The 22,213-nt window shown below is 37.9% G+C and overlaps 1 protein-coding gene across 2 annotated transcripts in view; it reads right to left on the reverse strand.

Annotated features, from left to right (window-relative positions):
* Window positions 1-342: 342 nt before the first annotated feature.
* Window positions 343-22,213, reverse strand: part of MACC1 (MET transcriptional regulator MACC1) — a 103,784-nt gene continuing 81,913 nt past the window's right edge. For both annotated transcript variants that reach the window (XM_037056296.1, XM_037056297.1), the window contains 4 exons: window positions 19,579-21,617; window positions 17,325-17,513; window positions 2,564-2,785; window positions 343-2,375 (listed from right to left, as the gene is read on the reverse strand). In XM_037056296.1, coding sequence (XP_036912191.1) covers window positions 2,573-2,785; window positions 17,325-17,513; window positions 19,579-21,617 — 2,441 coding nt within the window. In that variant the 3' untranslated portion in view covers window positions 343-2,375; window positions 2,564-2,572. The remainder of the gene's footprint in view (window positions 2,376-2,563; window positions 2,786-17,324; window positions 17,514-19,578; window positions 21,618-22,213) is intronic.

The following is a 22,213-nucleotide window of genomic DNA, read 5'->3' on the forward strand; positions in this document are numbered from 1 at the left end:
GCAAGCTGAACACTGAACACTGAACTGAAATCTCATCCTAAGGCATCATTAGCGAAAAAGCCTGAGGAAATGAAAGAACTCTCTATGCTTTTTCACTTCCAAAATGCTTAAAGAAGTTTTAGATTAATCATTTTTGATGCTTTTAATGATGTCAAGGATGGGATTTAAGTGCCTTATTAATTCCCTTGATTTGCTGCCAGAAATGAAAGGCAATTCATGATTACTGACTTAATCTTCTCTGATTATGAAAATCCATTATGGAAAGAAAACTATAAAATTCAGAAAACTAGAAATGATTTATAAAATACTAGAATATATAAGAAGAGAATGTTTGGTCATGGGTTTAAAATTTGTCTAAAATGATTTATTACAGGATTATAAAATATCTTTGTGTGCATTATTACTTAAACCATTGCTTCATTCTTACATTGCAAAGATCACGTTTTTCATTTTTAAACTCTTTTTAAACTTCTCAGCCACACTCACAACACAAGATGCAATGTAAACCTGAAGTGATTTGTTTAATCTTACTACCCTAATCAGCTAACGAGATCTCAGTCTTCTCAGATCTTGGAGCTTGGGGAAACCCAGTTATTAATTCCTTACCATCCCTTCCCCAAATTCTCTGGTTTGCTGACATGTTAATAAGATTCCGAGAATGTTCTAAAGAAAGCAAAACACTATGAAAATACTTGCGACTTGAACTTCAAGTCGTTTTTTTTATTTCTCTTTCCTAGAATTTATTTTGAACTAAAATAAATTCCATCCTTGGATGTGTGTCTATAACTCCTTGGGAAGGCTTTGTTCTCTTACCATCACGTATAAATATTGAAAGCCATAAAGATAGTTGTTAAACCCTAAATCAGGTTTCTTTTGCCATCATACCAAATACCCTAGGGTGGATGTATTAAAAGCTCTAAAAAGATTCTGCTTTTTACTTTCAAGCCAAATGGGCATGTTTTATTCAGGATCCCAGAACAAATTCCTTACTCGGCTGGTCCACAATACCTCTGAAGGTGTGTCCTTACCACTTCCACCCTTTCTGGCCCTTTGCCCCACCCAGCTCTCTGCATGCCTGAGCTCCCCCCCTGCCTGAGGGCTTTGGTGCACTGAGGAGCTCGATCTCCCACGGCCCCCAGACTGGAAGTAAAGCCTGATCCTCCTTCAGGCTCATCATTTCTTTCCCAGGGGAAACTGACGACCCCTCTGATTCAGAACATGGCCCCATCTCTACATCTCTTGGCATCCCAGCCCCTCCACTGCAGCTGTTATTACAGATACCATGTACATGTAACTGTATTAAGTGTTTATTATTGTCTACACCCACCACTTAGCATTACTGGCATCGGAGATCGTGCTGGTTTTATTTTCCCGTTACTGACCTCAAGCATCTGTGTGCCTGCCACAAGTAGGAGCACTCATTCCCTCTATCGATTGAATGACAATGAATGAATGATTGGCCAAAGCACATGAATGCTGGCAGGTGGCCAGAGGACTGACATAGGCATAAGCACAGACCATATCTTTGTGAACTCTCTGCCAGGAGTTAGCCTTTATCCCGGCCCAAATTCCTATTTTATCTGTGTCTTCCCAAACTGTTATGAAACAAACACTCCGGTACACACCCACATTTGTGTGAGCATGTGCGCAACCACACGCACGGGTATCAGTGTTTTTGCTGGTTGAGACTATGGTATTCAACAGTGACAAGTCAAATTTACTGTTTTAAGTAACCCTTAGTATTAAAAGTCCCTGAGAGTTGATGAACTATTATTCTACATTACGATCCTGAAGAAAGCCACAGGGTTAGCTAGGGGACGCCAGAGGAGGGTGGTGAAAACTCCAGCTCCTATTTGTAGCAACAGATTTCTGATAAGTCACATGTTCCATTTGGCTATCTTTCAAAAGATGGTGGACAAGAGCAGGGAGCTTCAATTAAGTTTTAATATGCATTTTTTCTTTTTTACTATTTTACTATGCACTCTGGATTAGAAAAAAATAGAACCAGGTTTTGCAAAGAAAAAACCTACTTCACACTCGCTATTATAACCCTGAACTTTATCTCCGGTTCTTAGTTTCTTCACATGGAAAATGGGAATAATGGCAGCACAGGCCACAGAGAAAGAAGAGACGGGAGACAGGAAGCCTGCAGCCCTGTGCAGGTCCACAAAGCGTGTGTTTGCTTCCCCTCTGTTCCCACCTGCCTCCTGGTAAAACTTCATTGTTCACATTGAGAGCTTCTAGTTTATCTGGGTATCTGCAATGATGTCATTATGCTAACAGCCGTTTGTTGTCACTTAAATGAAAAGTAACTTTGAAGGGGAGAGAGGGTTTTTCTTTCCTTCCTCAGCAACGAAGCAGCCTGATGTTTGCATCTGAAATAAAAACAAAAATACATGTTCAATTATAAAACCCACTCCTGGGTTTTGTGTTCTGCTGTGCTTTCCCATGGAAAATCTTTTTTTCAAACATAAATAAAAAATAAGTAATATTTTTCTGAGCGCTTTCTCTTGTGCACACACACACACATATTTCCCATTCTCCTGCCTGCAAAAAAACATACCCTTCATTTCTATACTTCCTCAGAACTGGAGAATGCAGTTGCTCTTAAAAGCTCTAAAGAATGTACTAGTATTAAAGCTCCAGTTAAGTCTCGCCATTGTTTGGTCACAGGGTTTTTCATTCTGTCCAAAGCTGATTGAAGGTCTTGTAACACATCTCTGCAGCTGTTTCCGCAGTGAGCTCCCCAAGCGTAGAGAAAATCGTAGGCCGGCTTCCACATCATCTGTAAGGAAAAAAAATTAAACTGGAGTAGTGTGGAAGTAAAACAGAGAAAAATAGATGCTTAAAAAGGTTTAAAAGCCTCTTAAGACGTAAAAAAATGAGAAATATTAATTATACATGGACTTATTTAATATGATAGAAAACATTTTAATAATGCATTGAGAGACTTTTAATGTTAAAGTAATAATACTGTCATTGTTACGTATATCTGTTTTGAGCTTTATGATACCATACATCATAATATGTTTAACATGTTATACATACCATACAGAGTGTTTAACATGTTAGTCATTTTATTCAAGCAAGTCCATAAACAAGGAAAAAGGTAGCTTCATAATCAAGTCAAAGGAAAAGCAAAAATATAGTCCTCTAATTAAAAAAGAAATTCAATGATACATTTTATGACCAAAAGATCAATATTCAACCTTTCATTATGCTGTCCCTAAGCACCCACCCATACCAATGGAGCCATTGTTTCCATAGAAATAAATGTACGTCAAAGAGGATTTTCATGTACAAGAGTGTATGTGATGGTAACCAAGGCAACCAGGCTAGGAGAGAATAGAGACAAAGGCCAACCAAATAAGATAAATTGTATAACAGACACAGCTTAAAATGAATTTTCTCTAGGAAAACAACAAAAGGAACCATGAAGTTATAATTGGAATATTTGTAATATAAACTTTATTCCTTGCTACTTGGGCTCACTAAACTAATTCATTTGTAGTTTTATCACTTGCAAAATGCAGGAACACAGACTGAGCTAAATGTTCCGCAGAGCTACCTTCTTAAAATAGGCTTTCCATTAACAGTAATATCAGATGAAGTAGGACATTAGGATATAGTTTTATCATTTTTCACTCTCTTCTGATATCCCCAATATATGCTACAGTTTAAGTTAAAAGAATGAAAGACCTGAATAAAGAGTATCATTATGTTTCAATTCAATCTACATAAAAAGCTAGACATCAGTCTCAAAAGATAATTTGGTGTCATTTGTCCAAAATGGCCTTCCTAGGGGACCATGTACGCCTCTATCTTTTTACCTCTCTGACAAAGTTTGATTCAGCAAGGGAGAGAAGAGAAGACAATTATCCAAATTATAGCATACCAGTGTGGTCTTGATAGAATAACAGAAATCATCCCAAATTTTTGTATTCTCTGAGTTTCACCCTCACCACCCTACCACTCTGATAGAATGTGAATGAGGTCTTCTTTCATCTATTTTTCTATTTTTCTGAGTACTAATTGAAATCAAACATCCTAAAAGTGCAGGTCACCACTAATAGGTCAGGAGTAGGAAATGAATTGGACATATTAATAGAGCCTTTTTGCCCAACTCAGTCTTGCTTGTTACTCCTCAGATACAAAGAAGCACCAAGAAAGTAGAGTATTCTCTAGTTGAAAGCCCTCTGTAAAAGCTTTGAGGACTGTATTCTACGTTGCATTCACTCAGTTGTCCCTGACGCTCAGCTAATGGGTATATTATTTTTCAATTTGCCATGTATTGTTTAACAGAATGGTGTTTACAGGCAAATGCATCTAAAAATTTAATCTAAGTCCTTTAGTGATTGAGCCTGACGAAAGATGTATTTGAGGATATTGTATGATAAACAGCAACTGAGAGCATTTCAGTACCAAGCATAGTATCACAGAAAATGGAAGTCTCATAAGAATTACAAACAGGTCTTTTTGGCTTGCTCACTATATAGTCAAAGTCACTCCAGAGTCAGAGACTGTGCAAACAGCCCCACGGACTTCTCGGGTAGAAAAGCGCTATATCTCGTAGCTTCGTAGCTTGCTACAGCACACGATCACTGTGTATAGAAAAGCCTGGGGCATACATAATCATGAAGCAGCCCCTCAGTGCCATTGGGAGTAGGAAATACACCAAATGATGCAGGAGTTGGAAACTTCAAATTCAGAAGTCCAGTGATGCATCCACTTACTTAAGCAGAGGGCAAAATAACCCTCTCACACTGGGCAATTGGTACTCAGAGCAGAACAGTGTGGCCAGCTCTTGCAATTCAGAGTAATCTGGATAGATTGCTGAGTCCTGGACCCTAGTTAAGTGTAAAAAGACTTCCCAGGAGACCTCAATTACTCTGAAATGCAATGAGGGATATAGCTGTAAACTCATTCCCTAGAGTCTAAGCCATAAGCTGCCTAGAAATGGATACTATAGCAATGGGCTGAAAATACTAGGATAATGGTAACCATCATGGTTTGTACAAAACTATGAGCATTTTCATGTCCTATTTTTCTCCTGCATATTTCTTCAGTGCAGAATTTGATTTTCTGTACATCACAACACAGGTGACAGAAAAGCATGATTGTAGCACAAATGTAATAAAAGTATTTGAAATATGTTATTGTTCATTAACTAATTATTTCACTCATTAAACCAAGAATTATTGAGTACCTACAACTATAAGGAATTTTGTCATATAAAAGATAAAATTATCACGAGAGTGTGGCTCTTAATTTTACAAGTTTATAACATACTAAGGAGATACACTTGCACAAATAGCCCAGTGTATGAATACACAGGGCTTGGTAATAATAATAATGAAAAAAATGCAAAACTCACTCACATATTTTAACTCAGTGTAAATAAGAAAGATAGGACCACTAGCTAGAAGCACTATGGGGTAATAGAAAGAACCATGGGTTTTGGTATCAAAGTACCAAAATGTGGCTTCACATCAGCACTCTCTTGTCTATTGAATGGGTCAATTTGGGTAAGTTAATCAAATTATCTTAACTTTGTATTTTTTTAGTCTATAAAAGATGGGTACTAACTTCTAAGCCTTATGTCCAAGGCACCTCATGATGTGTCTGGCATATAGTCGGAAATGAGTACTTTGAGGGCAAGATGAGAAGTCCGGTTTTAGCTCTATGAGTGTGAGGCAAAGGAGGGGGCTCTCTGATATGAAACTGAATGGGAAGCATGCAAGAGGTTAGCATCACTTACAATAAGTAAAGTAATGATGAAAAACATGAGTAGGAGAAAATGCCAAGGGAAAGAATGAAGAGATAAGAATTTTAACCCTCAACTAAGTCTGCAATTAGGGCCCACGTAAGAAATAAAAGCAATGAAGACATGGAAGGACACTGGAGTCAGGGTGATAGAAAATGAAGCAGGGTGCTTCGTATCGCAAGAGCCAAGGCCTACTAGCATTCCTGCAGGGGTTTGCAGGAGCCACTACACAAGGGCCCCCCAGAGTGTATTGTTCACACAGCCTCCCAAATCCTCGTTCAGTGACATCACTTTGGGGGATTTAAAGCATCCTTGTTGGGAACATTTACACCATGGAATTGGGCAAAAGCAACTATTGAAGAGCTGGTTGTTAGACATCTACCAACACGCCACTGGCTGAGGAGATCCCTTTTTGTTACCTTCTCTGCTTCCTCTAACATCAAGTAACATGGAAACACGGAGGAAAGGTGAAAAAGGCAAGGATTTTGGCAATCAGTAGGCCTTTGGGAACCTTGGAGAAGACAGCTTAAAGAGGGGGTAGAGGGCAATCTGCAGGAGTGAGCAGGTGTCAAGGAAATTCAAGCCACAGAACAAATGGGTCACTCTTGAAATTTGAAAGTTAAAGAAAGAGAGACAAAACCAGAAGAAGGGGCAGTGCAAAAGAAAAGTATTTTTAAAAGAAAAAATATGTAAAAAGTAATATTCTACAATGGAGAGTTTGTTTTGAATCCTGATCTCACCACATAGAGAATTTAGGGTTATTGAGAATTAAAGAGGCAGCATTATAAAATACTCAAGAAAAAAGTTGGATTCCCTTAGGTAGAAAACATAAACCACAGGCAGATGTTAAAATTATTATGGTGTAGGGCTATGTAGTTAGGGGGCAAGTACCAAGAAAAATTGAAAAGGAATCAAAAGTAAATGTTATATACCTTGATATGATGATGAAAAATACTAATTTTGGGCAACTATGTTTTCCTTTAGTAAGCAAATATCTGTCAAATATAATAAATTTAATTTTTTCTTTATTGAAATTTGCTGTAACAACACCTGACAAAAGTCCAGTGTTCATCAGCACAATACATAGTCTCATCAGTTTTTTGTTGTCATTTGTGTATAGATACATGATGTCTAAACTCCAGTCCTTCAATGTTACACTTTCAGTTCTTTGGGCATTTCTTATCATCTTATGTCATTCTAATTTTCTTACTCAGCAAGTGAACTTATATTATTAAAGGCAGAGGCAATTTGCATACATTAATTAACTATAGACTTTATAAAATTATGTTACAAACTACATACATTGAGACACAAAGGATTCTAAACTGCATGGTAAATTAATAAGAAAATAAAGTCATGCTCTCTGGAAATGTTTGAATGAACAAAATGAGTAAACGAGATCCTTTCCAAGATAACCTAAGTTAGTCCTCCAAAAGCTGGAAATGAGTGCCAACCTCCCTCCCAGGTTTATGTTGTAGCTACGCAGTGGTTTTAAAATAGTTCTTCCACTCTTGCTCAATGTGATGATTTAAGAGTAAAATATGCAGAAACTCCACATGAATGCTTTGACAAATCCAAAGGAAAGCATGCTCCCAAGGGTGTGTTTTTGTTTAATTATTCCTAACCACGGAATAATTCTCCCAGCCTTCTCATCTCTATCACAAATGTTGGACACACAGGCATCATTCTGACCTCTCTACTCTTAGATATTTTTAACGGTAACTTCATGGTGTTACCAGCTCATCTTTGAATGGGCAGCATGGTACTGAGCAAAATGCGGAGCTGTTCATTTCGCTTCTACATGCTTTGGTCTCTTTATAGGAAGGGCAGCAGCTTCCGTAAGCATTGGATCTATCAGAGTTGAGCAGTCTCCCGAAGTCCCCGCATTTGTGTGGAAGGAATAGGTCTTGTTTTAGTTTACCTTCTAGGTACCAGAGGACAAAACATAAGAGCAAAGAAAAAAGAAATCAGTGAAATGATAAAATAAACGAAACAGGGGTGGAGATTAAAAAAATAAAGTTTTCCAAGTTTAGAGTGCTTATTCCCAGAAGCCAATAAGACATTAGATAATAGACTAGATAATGAAATGTGATGTGAATAAAAGCAATTCAGATTGGAGCATAGTAGCTCTATCTTTTCTTTTTAGCTTGTAAAATATAAATGGCATAAAGAATACCATTGGTTTTAACTACCTTTAAATAATTACACTTTGCCACATTAAAAGACTAATCATCCACTTACCTCCTCATAAAACTGTAAAAGCAAGGCTTCATTTTAAGCACAATTAGTTACAGAAATATTAAAGCAAATTTGCCTTATTAATGATTATCACATATATTTATCATTTACAATTCATGTGGGCCGTCCATCGCCTGTGATTGGTAAGGACATAAATATTGTTGAAGAGGAAGTTGCCATTATGTTTAGAAGAGAACATACTAAGTGCCCCTATTTTCTCAGAAGGGAGGTGCTACTTGGTTAAAACTTGACATAAGATTCTCTTGGAAAAGACTCTGAGAGAGCCAAGCTTTGTTCTAGGAATAACCAACCACTTGGAATGCCAGGGGTTCAAAATGAGCCAGAGGATATATAGAAGGTTCATTTCTTATTAGGGCGTCTGTTCAAAACAGTCCAATACCAGAAGAAAACCTGATGGTCAAACCACTCACAAATTTCTAACTAGGAGGATCCCAGGCTGCCCCCTTGCCATCCAACCACCAACCCCACCAGTGTGTATCAGTGGAAACACCTGAACGTCAGGTTTTAAAAACACCAGGCTTCTCCAATCCAGTCTTTCAATATGGAAGTAAATGAGGAAAAATACAGGGTGTGGCAAAAACAGACTGACAGTTGTGAGAACGTGACACAGTTTATTCTTGTATTATTATTTATTAATTATTGTGCTGTTTTCCCTATGAACAACTGCAAACCTACTTTTGCCCCAGCCTGGAAAGTAGTAGGAGCTCTGGGTTTGGAGAACTACATTGTGGGTTTGAATCTAGACTCCTGACTTAGTAGCTACAGAATCTTGGGTAAGTTACACAACTTCTCTGCACAATATTTTCTCCTGTAAAATAGGGGGTGGGTGGGAAGTGTACCCAATGCCATAAAAGCATTGCCAAGTACACAAAGTAAACAGGTATGGAGGGTTCTGGTACATGCTAGGTGCTTGATTAATGCTAACTAGAACTTATACTTGAAAAGAATAAAACCATGGTCAAACATCCAGGAAAAGAATCCATGTCACCTAACCATAAATATAAGGCAATTTCATTAAGTTATTCCCATGAATCTATGACAATATTAAACAGTTTGGTAAGTACTGATTTATATTTTATACTCAGATAGACTTTGGTTTTCTAAAACTCCTTCTTAGTTTGTGACCCTTAATAACAAACCTTGATAAGGAAAATCTAAATCAAACATTAGTGCCTTAAAATCCATTTTAAAGTATTTTTATAATATTTAACCTAATATGATTATTATTTCTACTTAATTTGCAGAGTGGTGATGAGACACATAGAATTAAATCAAACATCATAGGAATACAATGCATTACCCCATTAATTTTACTATAATGTCTTTTTTCTTCATTCCATCATTTCAAAAAAAGGGGAGTCATTTTGGAATTAAGGACTATAGCAACAAGCCATAAACTATTGCAAAAAGTACACAATGGTGATCTAATACTATGTCACTATGCCAGCTCTTTAGTGCAAACAACAAAGATTTGAGAAATTATTATTTACACCTTACCACTGTTAGATACATTTCCATATATAATCCTTTTCCCTTTTGAAAGATACCACAAATATATTTCTTATTGAAAAAAGAACAGAGACTTACAGATTTAAGAACCAGGGCTAGAACTGAGTGCGTTCCCGAGACAGCAGCAGATAACGCTTGTCTCTGTACACAGAATTCAGGAGTGGCCTCGTGAGCCAAAAAACATTGCGAGCCCAGGGACACGCTTTTTACCTTTCGCAAGAGACATTTTCCAAGGAAAATGAAATGCTGTTAAGCCAGTAAGAAAAAGCTGATCAGCCAAGACGCTTTCTCATTTTTCCCGTGTTATACCGTTCTGCCAGTTTCTCGGGGGAAGCTTGAAATCACTGCTGACTCTTCCCTTACCTGCACTGTTTCTATTGTTACTCTCAGCCATTTTACTAAAAATTACTCTACAGTACATTACTTTCTTTCCAAAATCACTCACTGTCACACAGTTGCCAAAGTCTCCTCTGCCTTAGTCAAAATAACAGATAATATGTGTTAAGTTATTACAATGCGCAAAGCATTGTCCTAAATATTTCACATGTATTACGTCTTTTAATCCTCCAAACATCCAATGAGTAGGAGAGGATTATTCACCTCAATTACAAAAAATTGATTCCTAGAAAAGTCAAGTAAATTTCCCAAGGTTCTAGAGCTAATGAATGGTAGAGCTGGAACTTGAATCCAAACAAGATATCCTCATCTCTATGATCTGGCAATCACTAGAGCCTCCTTCCTTCATCTATCTATCTATCTGTCCATCCAGAAAAATTCCAGCCATTTTTAATATAATGAAAATGGTTTGTGGGACATCAATGAAACCTGGCAGCCAAGGAGAGGAGACTGGAATTTGCATGCGTGAACAATGACAACTTAACTGTACTAGTCAGTGGGGGCAATAGACACCACTAAGTGAGCATATGCACTGTGTGATCGTCCCATTCAAACTGACTGAGCATGTAGAGCAATGAGTCTGCATCAGTTTTGCATTAAGCTTGAACATGCCTCCACAGGAACTATTCGGATGATTCAGAAGGCTGCAACTCTGGGCAACTGGTGATCGGCAGCTGCATCAAGACAATGGGCCCGTTCATGCATCCTGTCTTGTGCAGAGTTTTTGGCAAAACATCAAATCACCTAGGTGACTCAGCCCCTCTACAGCCCAGATTTGGTGCCCTGCAACCCCTGGCTTTTCCCAAAACTAAAATCACCTTTGAAAGGGAAGAGATTTCAGACCATCAGTGAGATTCAGAAAAATATGACAGGGCAGCTGATGGCAATTGGGAGAACTGTGTGAGGTCTCAAGGTGCCTATTTTGAAGGGGACTGAGGTGTCATTGTCCTGTGTACAATGTTTCTTGTATCTTCTTCAATACATGTCTCTCTTTTTCATATTACATACCCATGTATCCCAATACTTATTGGGAACATATCCATGGCTGGATATGTTCTGGACAGACTATACACACACACACACACACACACACACACACATCCATGTATCCCAATAATTATTAGGATAAACTCTACCCTCAGGTCCACACATTCTCCTTAGTGGTTTCTAGCAGTCACTGGTGTCCAAAAGCACTGAGATTCCCTTCTAGTCCTCTCCAATTACTCAAAGGTTTCCCACCCTTCAGGACTGGGCTCTATCCCCTGAATGGTTCCTCCCAACTTTGGTCTTTTTTCAATTCAGCTCATTTTGAAAGGACTTATCACCAGTAGAGCACAGTGGTTAGGACTGTGGATGACGTGCCCGAACTTGAATCCTAATTCTGTCACTTCATAGCCATGTTGCTCGGAATAATTTACACAAATTAACTCACTCTGACTTTGCATTCCTGTAAAAAGCAGGTGGTATAATGTCTTCCTTATTAAGTTTGTTGAAATAAATGAGATATGTGAAGAAAATGTCGATATGATTAGCTGACACTCAGTTCACTCACATTACACAACTAATACATTCTCATTTTTAGTTTTTTTCACATTTTTAGCATCTAATCACATACTTTTTAGAAAGATAACAATTCAAATGTTGAGCTTATCCCAATTTTAAGAGCAAATAAAATTTGGCTTTAGAGAGGGGAAAAATATTTTTCATTCTGTCTGTATTTTTTTGTAGCTCCTAATGCTCCAGTGCTGAGAACAAAGTCCCAGTAAATGGGGTAAGTATGGATGAACTAATTACTGAGAGCAAATATACAGAGGGAAAAAAGTACTAAACAAGGAGGAAGAATTCCACACAGAATTTTTATTTACTTACTAAACAAAAAAGTAGTTGCGTGAGGATCCCCTGCTCTCCCATTTTGTATCTAGACTTCAAATAAAGTGCCCCGAACACTACAGCAGCCAGTCAAAAATGAGGAAGGTGAGAAGGTGACACAGAGAGGTAAACCCTCACTGTGTAAGTGTTGACTCCAAAAAGACATAAACATACCTTGCCAGTTCTAACTCTCTATAGGTGAGTGGTTTCTGAGAAAGAAAAAGAAGTTACAATTAGAAATATTGACTTTGTTGGGCTTCCATAGGAAGTGTGGCAGCTCAATAAGAAATCAGCCTCAACATGCCTACTGATTGAGCCTGGGGTTGAGGTGAGCTTTGGTAAAAGGCATCTTAAAAGGAGAAGTGTCCCTTGAGTGTCCCTGGTGAATGTGTCCATTCTGAGTAAGATGGAAAGACCATAATCTTTACTGCTAGATACGGGGCCAATGGGAGAGAATTGCTAGGGAATTTATCGCCAAATATGGTCATAATCCCCAGAGGGCTAAGTGAAGAGTCCCTAATTTAGGTCTGTGTCTCTTAACCCCAAAACCCCCAGCACTGCCTCTTGCAAAGCCCAGCTGTTTTTAAAAATGGCCTGTTTTCTAATATTTTACTGATTCCTATTTTATTTAAATTAAAGATATAAATATCCTCAGAAAAAGTCCAATTTTTCTTCACTTTCACAGGAAAACCCTGGCAACAATTAAACATCTGTATAGCATAAGTGGGATTTTTTTAAAGAAATACTCTGAGAAACAGTAGGACATAATCATATTTCAAGTTTTATAGTTTTGTTTTTATGTAAGAATTGCAATGTCATTAGAAGAATTGAGTAACATTTCTTAAAATTTAATTTAGGGAGACGGTTAATTTAAAAAGTGATGTTCTCAGAAGTCTCCAGAGAGAGGCTTTTATTCACCTTATAAAAGAGTAAGAAATGGCCAAAATACTCAGCTAAAATCTGACAGACATACTATTAATAATCTCCATTATTTAATTGGCTTGAGCCTTGATGAAGATGTTGAGGCCAATTTTAGTAGTATCATAACTTTAAAAAGGGGGGGAAAGGGGAGGTGTTATGCTTAAACCCCCATCCTAACCACATCTGCCAGCTCTGCCCCTCAGCCACCACACTGGACTTGGGGTGGGTGGGCCCAAGGACCCCAAAGTCAAAGCCTGCACTCCTCACCTGGTTCCACGCCTTTGTAGCGATGCGTGTTTAAGCAAGTAGCATAGCCTCCTTCCATTTTAGATAATATTAGTGCCTGACCCACAAGTTTTTTTGTTGAAAGGATTAAGTCAATTTTTTGAAACATTACCAGAACAGTGCCTGCCACAGAGTAAGTGCCAGATAAACATGAGATACAATAAAAATAGGATGAAGGGAATGAGAGAGGTTGAAAAGAAAGGAAAGAGAGAAAGAGCCTGCGGGCACTGGCAGTCGGAGAAGGACATTTTGGGAGCGTGGGTCCTCTGAGGCCGGGAGATCACGGGAATAAAAGCAGCCTGGGAAGCAGCAGGCCTGGTTACCTTCCTGCCACAACCACGGTTCCCCTCCTCTGCATTCTTTACCCCGAACTAGAATCACTGTGTTTTGAAATCAACTACTTGACTTGCAAAGTGATCATATTTAAGAATCATCTCCTTTCTGAGAGAATAAATTATGCAGCTTTTTTTTTTCAGGGGGATGGAAATCAGGATATTTTCTAGTTTAATGGCCTAATGGGCAGCAGTTGCCACAGATTGTCTGGGATGGCTTAGGCCAACAGCGTGGATTATTTTTAAGAATTTAGCAACATGAATCGGAGTGATGACTGTGAGCATGAATCACAATAAATTAAACATTAGCCCCTAGAAAGACACCTAGGGGCTTTCCTTTCCTGCTTCTGAGTATTTACTAGCCTCTGGCACAGACTTCGTCATTTGTGATTTGGGCAGTACAAAGTAAATAATGGAAAAGTCGGCTGCTTGGCCTCCACCAAGATTTGGGAGAAGACAAACTATAAACAACCATAATTAGAGAGAAGTCAGATACTTAACAAAGCTGAGAGAATAAATAACTCTTTGATAAATCACTTTCGACAAAGCCTTTTTAAAAACAGACTTACTATGAAAAAAAGCCCTGCTTTCAATCATACAAATTTTAAAAGATTGTTTAAAGAGACCTTTTAGGTTCACAGAGGAGTTGAGAAGAAGGTATAGAGATGTTCTGTACACCTCCTGCCCCTCAAATGCATAGCTTCCCTGTTATCAACCTCTCCAACCAAAGTGCTCTGTTTGTTACAACTGATGAATCTACATTGGTACAGCACAATCACCCAAAGCCTATAGTTTACATTGTGGTCTACTTTTGGTGTTGTATATTCTATGGGTTTGGATCATTGTATAGTGACATATATCCATCATGGTATCACTGCCCTAAAAATCATCTGTGTTCTTCCTATTCACCCCTCCTTCCCAACCCCTGGGAACCCCCTTTTTTTACTGTCTCTATAGTTTTGCCTTTTCTAGAATGTCATATATTTGGAATCATACAGTATGAAGCCTTTTCTGACTGACTTATTTTACTTAGTAATATGCATTTAAGGCTCCTCCATGTCTTTTCATAAATTAACAATTTGTTTCTTTTCTTTTCTTTTTAATTTTATTTATTTATCTTTAAGATAAGAAGGGAAGAGAAGGAGAAAGGAAGAGAAATATCAATGTATGGTTGCTTCTCGTGTACCCCCTGCTGGGAACTAGCCCCCACTGGGAACTGGCCTGCAACCCAGGCATGTGCCCTGACTGGGAATCGAACCGTGATCTTTTTGTTCGCAGGCCCATGCTCAATCCACTGAACTACCCCAGCCAGGGCCAATTTGTTTCTTTTTAGCACTAAATAATATTCCATTGTCTAGATGCACATAAGTTCATTTATCCATTCACCTACAGAAGGCATCTTGGTTGCTTCCAAGTTTTGGTAATTATAAGTAAACTTGCTATAAATATCCATGTGCCATTTTTGTGTAGACATACGTTTTCAGTTCCTTTGGGTAGACACCAAAGAGCACAACTGATGGAGTACATGCCAAGTACGGAGTATGTTTTATTTGTAGGAAACAGCTGAAGTCCCTTCCCAAGTGGCTGTGCCATTTTGCATTCCCACCAGCAATGAGTGAGGACTCCTGTTACTCCACATCCTCACCAGCATTTGGTGTTATCAGTGTTCTGGACCTGTCCATCTGAGTAGGTGTGTAGTGGTATCTCAGTTAGACAACTTTTTAATCTGCTAACTGAAATATTAGAGCAACACACCCCCTCTTTCTTCTTTCTTACAAATTGCTCATCTTTTAGCCCATTCAGTAGAAAGTGATTTGTAGGTGGTAATGTACTTCTTAGGGTATGGAGGTAAATGTAGTCCATGGGGAGAAAACATGTCCTCAGCCTCTGGCTGCTCTTGGCTGAAAAGTCTGTGTAAAGTAGTCTTATTGGAGAGCAAGGCTCCAGGTACCCAGGAATGGGTCTGCTGTGACTTCCACTGCACCCGCTGGGATTCAGCTGGCTTGGTTTGACTCTTGTCCCATCATGAAAAGACTGTTTTGTCCTGCACACCCAACTGACATAGTAAGAAAACCTTCTTCATGGTTAAAAAAAATCAGCAAAATGAAAAAGGAACCAATTGTATAAGAAAATGTATTTGCCAATGATACCTCAGACAAACGCTTGATCTCCAAAATATGTAAAGAACTCACATGACTCCACTCCAGGAATATAAACAATCCAATTAAAAAATGGGAAAAGGACCTGAACAGACACTTTTCCAGGAAGGACATACAGAGGGCCCAGAGACATATGAAAGGATGTTCAGCATCACTAGCCATCAGAGATGAAAATTAAAACCACAATGAGATACCACTTCATACCTGTCAGAATGGCCATCATTAGCAAATTACCAAACAACAAGTGTTGGAGAAGATGCGGAGAAAACAGAACCCTAGTACATTGCTGGTGGATATATAGACTGGTGCAGCCACTGTAGAAAACAGTATGGAATTTCCTCAAAAAACTAAAAAAGCAACTGCCTTTTGACCCAACAATTCCACTACTTGGAGTATACCCTAAGAATCCTGAAACACCAATTCAAAAGAATGTTCATAGCAGCACAATTTATAATGGCCAAGTGCTGGAAGCAGCCTAAGTGCCCATCAGTAAATGAGTGGATCAAAAAACTATGGTATGTTTACACAATGGAATACGACACAGCAGAAAGAAAGAAGGAACTTCTACCCTTCGTGACAACATGGATGAAACTGGAGTGCATTATGCTAAGTGAAATAAGCCAAGCAATGAAAGACAAATACCACATGATCTCACCTGTAAGTGGAACCTAATCAACAAAATAAACGAGCAAACAAAATATAACCAGAGACATTGAAATAAAGAACAAACTGACAGTAACCAGAGCGGGGAGGAGGCAGGTAGAGGGGAAAGAAGGGGAAGGGTCATCAAGAAACATGTATAAAGGACCCATGGACAAAGCCAATGGGGCATAGGATTGAGTGTAGGAAGTGGGGGTGGGTAGAGCCAGGGAGAGTGGTGGGGAGAAAATGGGGACATTTATAATTGAATAACAATTTTAAAAAAAGAAATGACGATAACAAAGGGAAAAATTTTTCTCCAGCTCTATGCCCCCAAAGGAAGCGAAGGACATAGCTTCTGCCTCCTACCAAGTCATCACCTAATCAGAGAGAGAATCTTTCCTTAACTGAAATGGCTCCAAAATGCTTACATTCGCGTGAGAGAAAGATACAGAACATTTTATATGTGCTCATCACTGGAATATTGTAATTTAAGCAAAAAAATTGACTCCCATTTTACAGTAAATAGAGAAAATATATATCTAACTTATACCTAACAGTATACATTTGTTCTGTTAGTAAAAATTAAATTTTATTTAATTTAATATTTGCAATGTGAATATTTACTTTGCTCTATGTGCCATCACTCTGTATTTGATGCCTATAATTCTTATTGCACACAAAATTGTCAAAGAAACAATGAAGCTCTTTGAAATCCTTTTTCATTACCATCTACATTCTTAATGCTATCATCACCAAATATTATCACAAATGACTAAGTCTATGCCTTAGGCTGGTAAATATAATTATTATGCTTAAAATTTTCCCATGCCCTGATTTGGCCCTATCACATTTATGTGTTATCTGCCTCAAGATTTTCTAGCCTTGCCCGCTCACTGGTTAGCTATTCAGTTTGGTCAATTTGTTCAAAGGCCATATTAACATGCAATCCAATAGGAGAAACATCAATATCTTTTAAAGACTCTCAATACATATTTTAAAGGCCTTTAAAGAGTGGTGTGTGTGTGTATTTCAGATACCATTGATAATTATTTTAGGCAATGGCTTCAGTTAGTGGATCTTCTAGAACACTCCCTAAATTAACTCACGTAAGTGGTTCAGGCTTGATTACATTTGATTTATTTGGTCTGCATTTTTTCGCTATTGAATTAGAGAAACAGAAAATATTACCTCAACAGCGACGTGCCCAGCCTTTCCTCGGTGAGGAACTTCATAAGCTTCCATTTGTTTCTTTGTGAGTTGTGCTAACTTCGGAGCTAGTTCCCTCCAGCCCTTGCCCAGCTTGACAGCTGAAGTCAGGATAGTGGCTTCTTGGATGATGTGAGCCACCAATCCTTGGCGATCCATCTTCAGCAGAGCCTGCAGCAATAATTACATGTCATAATCAAAAGTCAGTAATTTGAGCTTTTTCCCACAAATTCAACTTTTCATCACATATTCTAGAAACTGGCATCCCATTTCTCACCACACACATATATGAATTTCTTAAAATTGAAAAAGTTGATTTATTCTTAAGCACATCCGGCTAGCAAAATACAGCAGACACAACTGGACCAAAATTAAAGGAGATTGAAGATTAACTCCATGGCTGATTATAGGGCTTTGGGTCAACCACTCATCTGTTTCTTAATATCTTTAATTGCAAAAGAGGATGTTGAACTAGACTCTTCTAAAGACACCCTGAAGTTCTAGCAGTCTATAATTTGTCAACGCAGGATGATAATTTATTCTTCAAAAACTAATTCCTTTGCTTACCAGACAATTGGCTACAGGATTTCTCTAAGGAATGAGCATACTAGTGCTGGTAAACATGGTAAAAATTATTCCACTTTTCATCAAAATGTGATTAAAACTTTCCAGAATCATTGTCATTGCATGACAGTGAGACACTCCTACAACTTTAAACAATGCTATTGATAATTATGACTTTTGAAAAATTAACTCTCTCTTCACTAGTGGAATTGTGACTAATATACATGAGGGCTTTCAAAATTGAACCTCTCTCAAGTATCATTGTAGAATCATAAAAATAATTGAAGAAATATTTTATATATACTTATTTATTATACAAATTATTGTTAATGTCATTGAATAAATTTATCTCCACATTTTGCACTTTGATTAACACTCTGCTTCTCTTGCTCTGGCTAGTGTGGTTCAGTGGGTTGAGTGCCAGCCTGTGAGCCAAAGGGTCACAGGTTTGATTCCCAGTCAGGGCACATTCCTGGGTTGCAGGCCAGATCCCCAGTATGGGGCATATGAGAGGCAACCACACACGGATGTTTCTCTCCCTCTCTTTTTCCCTCCCTTCCCCTCTGTCTAAAAATAAATAAATAAAATCTTTTAAAAAAACACTCTGCTCCTCTAACATGAACCTGCCTCATCTATCTGAACCTCTCCTTTCCTAAGGACACCAGCCTTGCACAATTATAATGCTATTTACTACACATGCCAACACATACACTTAAACATTTTTACACACAGACAACTTTCTTTCAGAAAGGTGTAGTGGTTTTAAACCTGACTTTGGAACCAAAAGCTTTCAAATCTCATCTCCAATACTAACAACTGTGGAACCCAACCTCCTAAGACTCAGTGTCCTCTATTTGTAAGATGAAGACCAGCTATACTTCCCCATAGAGTTGCTATAATGGTTAAACTAGATAGCGTGGATAGAGTGTTCAGCACAGTGCCAAACACGTAGAGAACTTCAGAGGAGTGCTAGCTATCATTGTTAGTTATAAATTTTAGAAAATTTAAAAAATATGCTCTTGAATTTTTTTACTTTTATAAAATACTGAATTTCCACTTTAAAGGCAAAATTATTCTTCATCTTTTTTATAATTCTCCAGGGAGTCTTACACTGGGGTGAATGTTTTCTTTAAAAAAATGATCCTTGGAGTACTGTTAAAACATGAGGATTAAGAAGAGATAAGATAATATTATTTTAAAGTTTTGATGAATTACATACAGAAGAATAGATTTCTAAAGTAAAAGACATTGATTGCATGTTTTAAAAAACATGAAAATGTGGACCTATTGCAAAGGCCAAGTTAATTAGTTTTATTTCAATGTTCTCTTATTCACGTTACTGGAGTTTGTCTGATATTTTAAGAGCTATCTAAATATTTGAGAGAGGAAGAGAATCTCTTAACTGTTATACTCTAGCACAAACAGAAACTTTAATCTTCCTTCAAAAGATGATCCTTGTGAGCCTAGTTTCTGGGAAAACCACAACTGAGTCTCAGAAACCATTTATATGACCTTGTAGGAAAAGCTACGTATTTGCTGTAAAGTGACTTCAACTTAATTCATAACTGCTGAGAAGGCTTTAGCTTTTTCTCTCATACATTCAGTTATAAATATTACCAAGTTAATAAGATGTTCTATGGTAAATAAATGACTGTGATCAAGCAATACTCACCACGACAAGTTCATAAAGAAACCTTCTGGTATTCCTGTCTGCGTGGCAATCTTCCTTTAACTTCTTTAAAATGTAAGAAACTTTTTCTGATTCTTTGTCGGCTTGTGTTCGATCAAAATCTTCCAGTGCCATATGTGAGTAACCCAAGACATCAGCTAAAGCTTTCCAATCATTAACTTTTTCTGACACCAAAGTCAATACAACTGAGTAGATATAAGTCAGTTTCTTAAAGGGCAGGACAATTTGTTCAAGGAGGCTCCGAGTAGTGAAGACACTATCTGACACAGGCATTACTTGCTCCTTTGCAATCACTTTGACATTTCTGCAATGTACAAGTCCAATCTTACCTCTCAGGACTGCCACATACCATTCTTTCACTTTGGACTGCCCAATGGCTTTCACCTTACCTTCTCCAAGGAGAGCTATTGTGTCTCCTTTGATATATTCAAGTAAGTAGTCAATCTTCCTTTTTCTTAGCACTGTCTTCAGAGTTACTCCATAATTGGTGAAGTTCAATGTTTTGTCTTGAAAGGTGGGATATTTAACATGCACTGTTGGTAATGAAGGAGCAGACTTGATTTCCTTCCCCTTCTGCAAATCACCTGGCAGGTTTGAGTGTCTCTTTAGTTTTGGAGCTGGGTCAGGTGTAGTGATATGGAACTGTGTGACTGGCCTACCATCGGCAGGCTCCAGCTGAACACGGAAAACAAACAAGTGCATTTCTCTGGACTCAACTAAAGAAAATAAAAATTGTTGATGAACTACTTGACTTCCTTGCAACTGCTTTTGTTTAATTTCTTTTTCTCCTCCTGCCTTTACTTCAAAATCAGGATCACATGAAGAAACAGAAATATTTAAATCTTGTGGCTTGTCAAGTAAGAATGAATGCTTCCCCCAGAGCTGAAACACAACTGGAGATGTGTTTTTTCTACCCTTCCTAATACCAGAGATCGTCAGCTTTCCTGGCAAATAACTGTGTCCACAAACTGTGAAAACGGTAGTGAAATGGGGATGGATATGTTTGGGCCCATAGATTCCAACTGAGGTGGTCTTGTGGATATAATCCCAAATGGTGACAGCTGGTGACTGAGTAGCTTTAGCTTGTGCAGCAACCACTAGGTACATCACCTGACTCAAATCTATTAGCTTAACTTGGATGGTGTCTCTATAAATGTAGCAGCTGTTTAGCACTTTGAAAGGGCCTTCTTTACTCAGGCTGTGTAAACACACCATTTCTGTCATGACTTGGCTGAAAGGATCCTTTCTCACTTCAGCGCCGATTTTCATCTCCAGCAAAATGGCTTCCATTGTGTTAAGGTTGCCTAACATGATTTCCAACAGTGGGCTCACAGTGCACGAAAGATCATGATTAAGCATTTGTGGAGGATCAAGAAAAACCCTTAGAGATACTTCCTGGAATTCTCCCACAGCTACATGACCCTGGGGCACATGAACAGTGATGTCTGATTCAGGTAATTGTACTGACCCTCCTTGGTGGTTTAATTGACAAACAACCACAGTCTCTGCAACTTGCGTCTGTGCCCATCCGGGACTTTGACTAATTGTATTCAAATCCAGGCAGGAGCGGGCCAGCTGGCGTTGGCTTAACCAAGCCATTTTATAAGCCTCTCGATCATTCTGAAGCCATTCCAAATCTTGTTCTAGGATCTGGTCAGAGTTCTGTATATTCTGATGGGCATGTACTGTGTCATCTAAAATGTCCAAAAGTTCTGAAACACTTTTAGACCTTGCTGATTTCCTCGCGGAAGACTGTCTAAGCAATTGGTGCACATCAAGTTCATCACCAGAGGAATCTACAGAATTTCCAGGTTCTATTTCTCTAAAAAAGAGAAAAGGATCTTCCTTCAAGATGGAAATATTACCTTTCTTCTGGTTATTTCTTAGCTGAGTTATATCATCCAAAAATGGGTTAGAAGCAGACAGTTCATCCCAGAATGGATTTGTAGCTTTGGAAACATTATTGCCTTGAACTGTGAAAGCATCTGGCCAGCTGAGAGGCAAACTTGGGTCTGGACATTCTTGTTATTTAAACAAAAACAAAGCAAAACAATGGTAAGTGTCATTCTATGATACAACCAAGATTCATGTTTATCATAGCTTAAAAACTCAAGACTCTTTAAATTGCTGTTTGATCTCCAGTCTAATAGATGCTCCAAAATTAATATTAAATTTAGTCAAATTTTCATGCTGTGAGAAAAAGAACTTATTCTACCAGTTTACTATGACCATATGTGATATTATTTTAAGACAATGATTTAAAAATAAATGAATGGTTAATAATTTAGATAATAATCAATATAATACATTTCCTTCAAAATGACCCATTCTACATAAACTTATACCTTATAGTTTTGTGTTTTATTTTCAAAAAAGAAAATCTCTGAACAAGTAGACTAATTCAGCCAATTACCTAGATTTTTTCTAAACATTGAATAGTTGGTCTCAATATATCTATATTATTCGTTTATTTTTTCTTTTCTAATAATATATAATATGTAAAAAATATAAAATATATCTGTTAATATGCAAAATAATTGTTTTTAAAAAATAGGCCACCCAGCTGGTGTGGCTCAGTTGGTTGGAGCATTGTCCCACAAAGTGAAAAGGTTGCCAG

Source organism: Sturnira hondurensis, unplaced genomic scaffold (assembly GCF_014824575.4).
Source record: "Sturnira hondurensis isolate 20B ecotype Veracruz unplaced genomic scaffold, ASM1482457v3 Scaffold0008897, whole genome shotgun sequence".
NCBI lineage: Eukaryota > Metazoa > Chordata > Mammalia > Chiroptera > Phyllostomidae > Sturnira > Sturnira hondurensis.